Here is an 11723-nt window from a genome sequence, read left to right as displayed (position 1 = left end):
GGGTTATACTGGGCTATACTGGGGCTATACTGGGTTATACTGGGCTATACTGGGTTATACTGGGCTATACTGGGTTATACTGGGTTATACTGGGCTATACTGGGTTATACTGGGCTATACTGGGTTATACTGGGCTTATACTGGGTTATACTGGGTTATACTGGGCTATACTGGGTTATACTGGGTTATACTGGGCTATACTGGGTTATACTGGGTTATACTGGGCTATACTGGGTTATACTGGGTTATACTGGGTTATACTGGGCTATACTGGGTTATACTGGGTTATACTGGGCTATACTGGGTTATACTGGGCTATACTGGGTTACTGGGTTATACTGGGTTATACTGGGCTATACTGGGTTATACTGGGTTATACTGGGTTATACTGGGCTATACTGGGCTATACTGGGCTATACTGGGTTATACTGGAGGGACTGGGTTATACTGGGCTATACTGGGCTATACTGGGTTATACTGGGAGGGACTGGGTTATACTGGGCTATACTGGGCTATACTGGGTTATACTGGGCTATACTGGGTTATACTGGGTTATACTGGGCTATACTGGGCTATACTGGGCTATACTGGGCTATACTGGGTTATACTGGGCTATACTGGGTTATACTGGGTTATACTGGGCTATACTGGGCTATACTGGGTTATACTGGGTTATACTGGGCTATACTGGGTTATACTGGGTTATACTGGGTTATACTGGGTTATACTGGGTTATACTGGGTTATACTGGGCTATACTGGGTTATACTGGGTTATACTGGGCTATACTGGGTTATACTGGGTTATACTGGGTTATACTGGGTTATACTGGGCTATACTGGGTTATACTGGGTTATACTGGGCTATACTGGGTTATACTGGGTTATACTGGGTTATACTGGGAGGGACTGGGCTATACTGGGTTATACTGGGTTATACTGGGCTATACTGGGTTATACTGGGAGGGACTGGGCTATACTGGGTTATACTGGGCTATACTGGGCTATACTGGGTTATACTGGGTTATACTGGTCTATACTGGGCTATACTGGGTTATACTGGGTTATACTGGGTTATACTGGGAGGGGCTGGGTTATACTGGGTTATACTGGGTTATACTGGGTTATACTGGGTTATACTGGGTTATACTGGGTTATACTGGGCTATACTGGGTTATACTGGGCTATACTGGGTTATACTGGGTTATACTGGGTTATACTGGGTTATACTGGGTTATACTGGGCTATACTGGGTTATACTGGGCTATACTGGGTTATACTGGGCTATACTGGGCTATACTGGGCTATACTGGGTTATACTGGGCTATACTGGGTTATACTGGGTTATACTGGGTTATACTGGGTTATACTGGGCTATACTGGGTTATACTGGGTTATACTGGGCTATACTGGGTTATACTGGGCTATACTGGGCTATACTGGGTTATACTGGGAGGGACTGGGTTATACTGGGCTATACTGGGTTATACTGGGTTATACTGGGTTATACTGGGCTATACTGGGTTATACTGGGTTATACTGGGCCATACTGGGTTATACTGGGTTATACTGGGTTATACTGGGCTATACTGGGTTATACTGGGCTATACTGGGCTATACTGGGTTATACTGGGTTATACTGGGCTATACTGGGCTATACTGGGCTATACTGGGCTATACTGGGCTATACTGGGCTATACTGGGTTATACTGGGTTATACTGGGTTATACTGGGCTATACTGGGCTATACTGGGTTATACTGGGATATACTGGGTTATACTGGGTTATACTGGGCTATACTGGGCTATACTGGGTTATACTGGGTTATACTGGGCTATACTGGGTTATACTGGGCTATACTGGGTTATACTGGGCTATACTGGGTTATACTGGGTTATACTGGGTTATACTGGGTTATACTGGGCTATACTGGGCTATACTGGGTTATACTGGGATATACTGGGTTATACTGGGTTATACTGGGCTATACTGGGTTATACTGGGCTATACTGGGCTATACTGGGTTATACTGGGTTATACTGGGTTATACTGGGTTATACTGGGCTATACTGGGTTATACTGGGTTATACTGGGCTATACTGGGCTATACTGGGTTATACTGGGCTATACTGGGTTATACTGGGCTATACTGGGTTATACTGGGTTATACTGGGTTATACTGGGCTATACTGGGTTATACTGGGCTATACTGGGTTATACTGGGTTATACTGGGTTATACTGGGCTGTACTGGGTTATACTGGGTTATACTGGGTTATACTGGGTTATACTGGGCTATACTGGGTTATACTGGGTTATACTGGATTATACTGGGTTATACTGGGTTATACTGGGTTATACTGGGTTATACTGGGCTATACTGGGCTATACTGGGTTATACTGGGTTATACTGGGTTATACTGGTTTGGACTGGTTTGTAATGGGGGGCGTGTGGGGTCACCTGAGGGTCATTTCTGGGTCACGTGATCACCTTGGGGTCACCTTGGGGTCACCTGGGGGTCACTTTGGGGTCACGTGATCAACCTTGAGGTCACCTGGGGGTCACTTTGGGGTCACCTGGGGTCATTTCTGGGTCACGTGATCACCTTGGGGTCACTTTGTGGTCACTTTGGGGTCACTTGATCACCCTGGGGTCACTTTGAGGTCATACCTGGGGTCATTTCTGGGTCACGTGATCAACCTTGAGGTCACCTGGGGGTCACTTTGGGGTCACTTTGGGGTCACATGATCACCTTGGGGTCACCTGGGGGGCATTTGGGGTCACTTTGGAGTCACATGACCTCCTGGGGATAACCTGGGGGGGGTCACTTTGGGGTCACCTGGGGGTCACTCTGGGGTCACCTGGGGTCATTTCTGGGTCACTTTGGGGTCACATGACCACCTGGGGGTCACCTGGGGTCATTTCTGGGTCACGTGATCACCCTGGGGTCACCTGGGGGTCACTTTGGGGTCACTTTGGGGTCACATGACCACCTGGGGGGTCACCTGGGGAGGTCCCAGGGTCACTCTGGGGTCACCTGGGGTCATTTCTGGGTCACGTGATCAACCTTGAGGTCACCTGGGGGTCACTTTGGGGTCACATGACCTCCTGGGGGTCACTCTGGGTCACTTTGGGGTCACTTGGCGTCACTTTGGGGGGTCACTTTGGGGTCACATGACCACCTGGAGGCCCCCTGGGGGGGGGGTCCCAGGGTCACTCTGGGGTCACTTTGGGGTCACATGACCACCTGGGGGTCACTTTGGGGTCACCTGGGGTCATTTCTGGGTCACCTGATCACATTGGGGTCACCTGGGGGTCACTCTGGGGTCACCTGGGGGTCACTCTGGGGTCACCTGGGGTCATTTCTGGGTCACTTTGGGGTCACATGACCACCCGGGGGTCACCTGTCCCTCCCCCCAGGTGGGGGCGTCGCTCTTCGCCAGCAACATCGGCTCCGGGCACTTTGTGGGGCTGGCGGGGACGGGCGCGGCCGGCGGCATCGCCGTGGGAGGATTCGAGTGGAGCGTGAGTGCCGATAGGCCGCGATATGTCACGATATATCGCGATAGGCCGCGATATATCATGATATATCGCGATATATCGCAGGATATCGCCATATATCGCAGCATATCGTGGGATATCGCGGGATATCGTGGGATATCGCACTATCGCACCCCCCCCCACTGGTTCTATCGCGATATTGCAGCCCCTAAGAGCTCCCCAGTGGTTCTATCGCGATATTGCAGCTCCTAAGAGCGCCCCCAGTGGTTCTATCGCGATATTGCGGCCCCTAACAGCTCCCCCCGCTGGTTCTATCGCGATATTGCAGCCGCTAAGAGCTCCCCCCAGTGGTTCTATCGCGATACTGGGGCCCCTAATAGCGCCCCCCAGTGGTTCTATCGCGATATTGCGGCCCCTAACAGCGCCCCCCGCTGCATCTATCGCGATATTGCAGCCCCTAAGAGCTCCCCCAGTGGTTCTATCGCGATATTGCAGCCCCTAACAGCGCCCCCCAGTGCTTCTATCGCGATATTGCAGCCCCTAACAGCTCCCCCCAGTGGTTCTATCGCGATATTGCAGCCCCTAACACCGCCCCCCAGTGGTTCTATCGCGATATTGCAGCCCCTAAGAGCGCCCCCCAGTGGTTCTATCGCGATATTGCAGCCCCTAAGAGCGCCCCCCAGTGGTTCTATCGCGATATTGCAGCCCCTAAGAGCGCCCCCCGCTGGTTCTATCGCGATATTGGTGCCCGTAACAGCTCCCCCCAGTGGTTCTATCGCGATATTGCAGCCCCTAACAGTGCCCCCCGCTGCTTCTATCGCGATATTGCAGCCCCTAACAGCTCCCCTCGCTGGTTCTATCGCGATATAACTGCGCCCCCTGGTGGCTCTATTGCGATATCCCCACCCCCCCCACCCTATCGCGATAGAACAGTGCCCCCTGGTGGGGCCTTGGCCCCGCCCCCAAGGCGAGGTGGCCCCGCCCCCATAGCGAGGTGGCCCCGCCCCCATAGCGAGATGGCCCCGCCCCCAAGGTGAGGTGGCCCCGCCCCCATGGCGAGGTGGCCCCGCCCCTATCGCGACAAGCCCCTCCCCCCAGGGCATGTTCATCGTGCTGCTGCTGGGCTGGGTGTTCGTACCCATCTACCTGAGAGCTGGGGTGAGACTGGGATGGACTGGGATGTACTGGGAGGGACTGGGAGGGACTGGGAGGGACTGGGAGGGACTGGGATATACTGGGATATACTGGGATATACTGGGAGGGACTGGGAGGGACTGGGATATACTGGGAGGGACTGGGAGGGACTGGGAGGGACTGGGAGGGACTGGGAGGGGACTGGGAGGGACTGGGAGGGAACTGGGATGGACTGGGAGGGACTGGGATGGACTGGGAGGGAACTGGGATGGACTGGGAGGGGACTGGGAGGGACTGGGAGGGAACTGGGATGGACTGGGAGGAACTGGGACAGACTGGGAGGGGACTGGGAGGGACTGGGATATACTGGGAGGGACTGGGAGGAACTGGGAGGGACTGGGATGGAGCGGGAGATACTGGTTTATACTGGGAGGGGACTGGGTTATACTGGGAGGGCGTGGGACAGACTGGGACAAACTGGGAATGGACTGGGAGGGACTGGGATGAACTGGGAGGGACTGGGAGGGGATTGGGATGGACTGGTGTGGACTGGGAGTGGACTGGTTTGGACTGGGTTATACTGGGAGTGGACTGGGTTATACTGGTTTATACCGGGAGGGAACTGGGATAAACTGGGATGAACTGGGAGGGACTGGGATATGCTGGGTTATACTGGTTTATACTGGTAGGGACTGGGATATACTGGTTTATACTGGGAGGGAAATGGGAATGGACTGGGAGGGAACTGGGAGGGACTGGGAGGGAACTGGGAGTGACTGGGAGGGACTGGGAGGGACTGGGGGATACTGGGATATACTGGGAGGGATTGGGATGGGACTGGGATGGGACTGGGATGGACTGGGATGGACTGGGATGGACTGGGATGGACTGGGATGGACTGGGATGGACTGGGAGGGAACTGGGAGGGACTGGGTTATACTGGGAGGGACAGGGAAGGGGCGTGGCTTACCCCAAACGGGGCGTGGCCTGGGGCGAGCGTGATCGCATACAGGTGCGCTCAGTGGGCGTGGCCTAAAGTGGGCGTGGCCTAAAGTGGGCGTGTCCAGGTGAGCACCATGCCCGAGTACCTGGGCCGGCGCTTCGGGGGGGGGCGGATCCGGCTCTACCTGGCGCTGCTGTCCCTGGGGCTCTACGTCAGCACCAAGATCTCGGTACTGGTTTATACTGGTTTGGACTGGTTTGGACTGGTTTGGACTGGTTTGGGGCCGGGAGGGCACTGGGTTATACTGGTTTGTACTGGTTTGCACTGGGAGCGGATCCGGCTCTACCTGGCGCTGCTGTCCCTGGGCCTCTACGTCAGCACCAAGATCTCGGTACTGGTTTATACTGGTTTATACTGGTTTGGACTGGTTTGGACTGGTTTGGACTGGTTTGGGGCCGGGAGGGCACTGGGTTATACTGGTTTGTACTGGTTTGCACTGGGAGGCACTGGGAGGGACTGGGATGAATTTTTACTGGTTTATACTGGTTTATACTGGTTTGTACTGGTTTGGACTGGTTTGTACTGGTTTGGGTCCGGGAGGGCACTGGGTTATACTGGTTTGTACTGGTTTGCACTGGGAGCGGATCCGGCTCTACCTGGCGCTGCTGTCCCTGGGGCTCTACGTCAGCACCAAGATCTCGGTACTGGTTTATACTGGTTTGTACTGGTTTATACTGGTTTGGACTGGTTTGGGTCCAGGAGGGCACTGGGAGGGCACTGGGTTATACTGGTTTGTACTGGTTTGCACTGGGAGCGGATCCGGCTCTACCTGGCACTGCTGTCCCTGGGCCTCTACGTCAGCACCAAGATCTCGGTACTGGTTTGTACTGGTTTGTACTGGTTTGGACTGGTTTGGACTGGTTTGGACTGGTTTGGACTGGTTTGGGGCCAGGAGGGCACTGGGTTATACTGGTGTGTACTGGTTTGCACTGGGAGCGGATCCGGCTCTACCTGGCGCTGCTGTCCCTGGGGCTCTACGTCAGCACCAAGATCTCGGTACTGGTTTATACTGGTTTGTACTGGTTTATACTGGTTTGTACTGGTTTGGACTGGTTTGGACTGGTTTGGACTGGTTTGGGGCCAGGAGGGCACTGGGTTATACTGGTGTGTACTGGTTTGCACTGGGAGCGGATCCGGCTCTACCTGGCGCTGCTGTCCCTGGGGCTCTACGTCAGCACCAAGATCTCGGTACTGGTTTATACTGGTTTGTACTGGTTTGGACTGGTTTGGACTGGTTTGGACTGGTTTGGGGCCGGGAGGGCACTGGGTTATACTGGTTTGTACTGGTTTGCACTGGGAGCGGATCCGGCTCTACCTGGCGCTGCTGTCCCTGGGCCTCTACGTCAGCACCAAGATCTCGGTACTGGTTTATACTGGTTTATACTGGTTTGGACTGGTTTGGACTGGTTTGGGGCCAGGAGGGCACTGGGTTATACTGGTTTGTACTGGTTTGCACTGGGAGGCACTGGGAGGGACTGGGATGAATTTTTACTGGTTTATACTGGTTTATACTGGTTTATACTGGTTTGGACTGGTTTGGACTGGTTTGGACTGGTTTGGGGCCGGGAGGGCACTGGGTTATACTGGTTTGTACTGGTTTGCACTGGGAGCGGATCTGGCTCTACCTGGCGCTGCTGTCCCTGGGCCTCTACGTCAGCACCAAGATCTCGGTACTGGTTTATACTGGTTTGTACTGGTTTGGACTGGTTTATACTGGTTTGGACTGGTTTGGACTGGTTTGGGGCCAGGAGGGCACTGGGTTATACTGGTGTGTACTGGTTTGCACTGGGAGCGGATCCGGCTCTACCTGGCGCTGCTGTCCCTGGGCCTCTACGTCAGCACCAAGATCTCGGTACTGGTTTATACTGGTTTGTACTGGTTTATACTGGTTTGGACTGGTTTGGGGCCGGGAGGGCACTGGGTTATACTGGTTTGTACTGGTTTGCACTGGGAGCGGATCTGGCTCTACCTGGCGCTGCTGTCCCTGGGGCTCTACGTCAGCACCAAGATCTCGGTACTGGTTTGTACTGGTTTGTACTGGTTTGGACTGGTTTGGACTGGTTTGGACTGGTTTGGACTGGTTTGGGGCCGGGAGGGCACTGGGTTATACTGGTTTGTACTGGTTTGCACTGGGAGCGGATCCGGCTCTACCTGGCGCTGCTGTCCCTGGGGCTCTACGTCAGCACCAAGATCTCGGTACTGGTTTATACTGGTTTGTACTGGTTTATACTGGTTTGTACTGGTTTGGACTGGTTTGGGGCCGGGAGGGCACTGGGAGGGCACTGGGTTATACTGGTTTGTACTGGTTTGCACTGGGAGCGGATCCGGCTCTACCTGGCGCTGCTGTCCCTGGGGCTCTACGTCAGCACCAAGATCTCGGTACTGGTTTATACTGGTTTGTACTGGTTTGGACTGGTTTGTACTGGTTTGGACTGGTTTGGACTGGTTTGGGGCCGGGAGGGCACTGGGTTATACTGGTTTGTACTGGTTTGCACTGGGAGCGGATCCGGCTCTACCTGGCGCTGCTGTCCCTGGGGCTCTACGTCAGCACCAAGATCTCGGTACTGGTTTATACTGGTTTGGACTGGTTTGTACTGGTTTGGACTGGTTTGGACTGGTTTGGGGCTGGGAGGGCACTGGGTTATACTGGTTTGTACTGGTTTGCACTGGGAGGCACTGGGAGAGACTGGGATGAATTTTTACTGGTTTATACTGGTTTATACTGGTTTATACTTGTTTATACTGGTTTATACTGGTTTATACTGGTTTGGGGCCGGGAGGGCACTGGGAGGGCACTGGGTTATACTGGTTTGTACTGGTTTGCACTGGGAGCGGATCCGGCTCTACCTGGCGCTGCTGTCCCTGGGCCTCTACGTCAGCACCAAGATCTCGGTACTGGTTTATACTGGTTTGTACTGGTTTATACTGGTTTGGACTGGTTTGGGGCCGGGAGGGCACTGGGTTATACTGGTTTGTACTGGTTTGCACTGGGAGCGGATCTGGCTCTACCTGGCGCTGCTGTCCCTGGGGCTCTACGTCAGCACCAAGATCTCGGTACTGGTTTGTACTGGTTTGTACTGGTTTGGACTGGTTTGGACTGGTTTGGACTGGTTTGGACTGGTTTGGGGCCGGGAGGGCACTGGGTTATACTGGTTTGTACTGGTTTGCACTGGGAGCGGATCCGGCTCTACCTGGCGCTGCTGTCCCTGGGGCTCTACGTCAGCACCAAGATCTCGGTACTGGTTTATACTGGTTTGTACTGGTTTATACTGGTTTGTACTGGTTTGGACTGGTTTGGGGCCGGGAGGGCACTGGGAGGGCACTGGGTTATACTGGTTTGTACTGGTTTGCACTGGGAGCGGATCCGGCTCTACCTGGCGCTGCTGTCCCTGGGGCTCTACGTCAGCACCAAGATCTCGGTACTGGTTTATACTGGTTTGTACTGGTTTGGACTGGTTTGTACTGGTTTGGACTGGTTTGGACTGGTTTGGGGCCGGGAGGGCACTGGGTTATACTGGTTTGTACTGGTTTGCACTGGGAGCGGATCCGGCTCTACCTGGCGCTGCTGTCCCTGGGGCTCTACGTCAGCACCAAGATCTCGGTACTGGTTTATACTGGTTTGGACTGGTTTGTACTGGTTTGGACTGGTTTGGACTGGTTTGGGGCTGGGAGGGCACTGGGTTATACTGGTTTGTACTGGTTTGCACTGGGAGGCACTGGGAGAGACTGGGATGAATTTTTACTGGTTTATACTGGTTTATACTGGTTTATACTTGTTTATACTGGTTTATACTGGTTTATACTGGTTTGGGGCCGGGAGGGCACTGGGAGGGCACTGGGTTATACTGGTTTGTACTGGTTTGCACTGGGAGCGGATCCGGCTCTACCTGGCGCTGCTGTCCCTGGGCCTCTACGTCAGCACCAAGATCTCGGTACTGGTTTGTACTGGTTTGGACTGGTTTATACTGGTTTGTACTGGTTTGGACTGGTTTGGACTGGTTTGGGTCCAGGAGGGCACTGGGAGGGCACTGGGTTATACTGGTTTGTACTGGTTTGCACTGGGAGGCACTGGGAGGGACTGGGATGAACTTTTACTGGTTTATACTGGTTTATACTGGTTTATACTGGTTTATACTGGTTTATACTGGTTTGGACTGGTTTGGACTGGTTTGGACTGGTTTGGGGCCGGGAGGGCACTGGGTTATACTGGTTTGTACTGGTTTGCACTGGGAGCGGATCCGGCTCTACCTGGCGCTGCTGTCCCTGGGCCTCTACGTCAGCACCAAGATCTCGGTACTGGTTTATACTGGTTTGGACTGGTTTGTACTGGTTTGGACTGGTTTGGACTGGTTTGGGGCCGGGAGGGCACTGGGTTATATTGGTTTGTACTGGTTTGCACTGGGAGGCACTGGGAGGGACTGGGATGAATTTTTACTGATTTATACTGGTTTATACTGGTTCATACTGGTTTGTATTGGTTCATACTGGTTTATACTCGTTTATACTGGTTTATACTGGTTTATACTGGTTTACACTGGGAGCGGAGAGAGAACTCCAATTCCACAGGGACCCCCCCAGTCCCCTCCCAGTCCCTCCCAGTATAAACCAGTATAGACCAGTATCCCTTCGCAATCCATTCCCAGCCCACCCAGTATATCCCAGTCCCTCCCAGTCCCTCCCAGTCCCTCCCAGTTCCCTCCCAGTTCCCTCCCAGTTCCATCCCAGTATCGCCCAGTTTATCCCAGTCCTCTCCCAGTCCATTCCCAGTATCCCCCAGTACATCCCAGTTCCCTCCCAGCGCCTCCCACTCCCCTCCCAGTCCCTCCCAGTATAACCCAATTCCATCCCAATCCCCTCCCAGTCCATTCCCAGTATAACCCAGTATATCCCAGTTCATTCCAGTCCCCTCCCAGTCCCTCCCAGTCTCTCCCAGTCCCTTCCAGTTCCGTCCCAGTATCGCCCAGTTTATCCCAGTCCTCTCCCAGTCCCTCCCAGTCCATCCCAGTCCCTCCCAGTCCACTCCCAGTCTATCCCAGTATAACCCAGTCCATCCCAGTCCATCCCAGTCCCTCCCAGATCCCTCCCAGTATAACCCAGTTCCCTCCCAGTATAACCCAGTCCACTCCCAGTCCACTCCCAGTCTATCCCAGTATAACCCAGTATATCCCAGTTCATCCCAGTCCCTCCCAGTTCATCCCAGTCCCTCCCAGTACATCCCAGTTCCCTCCCAGTATGACCCAGTTCCCTCCCAGTTCCCTCCCAGTATAACCCAGTCCATCCCAATCCCCTCCCAGTCCATTCCCAGTCCTTCCCAGTCCATTCCCAGTATAACCCAGTATATCCCAGTTCATTCCAGTCCCCTCCCAGTCCCTCCCAGTTCCCTCCCAGTTCATCCCAATCCCCTCCCAGTCCCTCCCAGTATCCCTCAGTCCCTCCCAGTTCCCTCCCAGTATAACCCAGTTCCCTCCCAGCACCTCCCAGTCCATTCCCAGTATAACCCAGTATATCGCAGTTCATCCCAGTTCCTCCCAGTCTGTCCCAGTTCCCTCCCAGTCCCTCCCAGTCCCTCCCAGTACATCCCAGTTCCCTCCCAGCACCTCCCAGTCCATCCCAGTATATCCCAGTCCCTCCCAGTACATCCCAGTTGCCTCCCAGTTCCCTCCCAGTCCTCTCCCAGTCCATTCCCAATCTATCCCAGTATATCCCAGTCCATCCCAGTCCCTCTCAGCCCCTCCCAGTTCCCGCCCAGTTTATCCCAGTCCATCCCAGTATCCCCCAGTCCCTTCCAGTCCCTCCCAGTTCCCTCCCAGTTTATCCCAGTCCATCCCAGTATCCCCCAGTCCCTCCCAGTTCCCTCCCAGTCCCTCCCAGTCCACTCCCAGTCTATCCCAGTATAACCCAGTATATCCCAGTCCATCCCAGTCCCTCCCATTCCCTCCCAGTCCCTCCCAGTATAACCCAGTTCCCTCCGAGTCCAAACCAGTCCATCCCAGTCCATCCCAGTCCATCCCAGTATCCCCCAGTCCTTCCCACTCCTCTCCCAGTTCCCTCCCAGTCCCCTCCCAGACCATTCCCAGTATATCCCAG

The 11723-nt window shown here is 54.1% G+C and overlaps 1 protein-coding gene across 1 annotated transcript in view; it reads left to right on the top strand.

Moving 5' to 3' along the window:
- Positions 1 to 2983: 2983 nt before the first annotated feature.
- LOC311164706 (sodium/glucose cotransporter 2-like) overlaps positions 2984 to 11723 on the top strand; it is a gene marked incomplete at both ends in the record, with an annotated part of 55933 nt that continues 47193 nt past the window's right edge. Inside the window, 4 exons of the mRNA XM_084224269.1 lie at positions 2984 to 3019; positions 3419 to 3523; positions 4598 to 4657; positions 5701 to 5805. Coding sequence (XP_084080395.1) covers positions 2984 to 3019; positions 3419 to 3523; positions 4598 to 4657; positions 5701 to 5805 — 306 coding nt within the window. The remainder of the gene's footprint in view (positions 3020 to 3418; positions 3524 to 4597; positions 4658 to 5700; positions 5806 to 11723) is intronic.

This window comes from Fringilla coelebs (assembly GCF_963513975.1).
Source record: "Fringilla coelebs genome assembly, chromosome: 35".
NCBI classification, from domain to species: domain Eukaryota; kingdom Metazoa; phylum Chordata; class Aves; order Passeriformes; family Fringillidae; genus Fringilla; species Fringilla coelebs.
The sequence above is the reverse complement of the archived record's forward strand: the minus strand, read 5'-3'. Positions and strand labels throughout refer to the sequence as shown.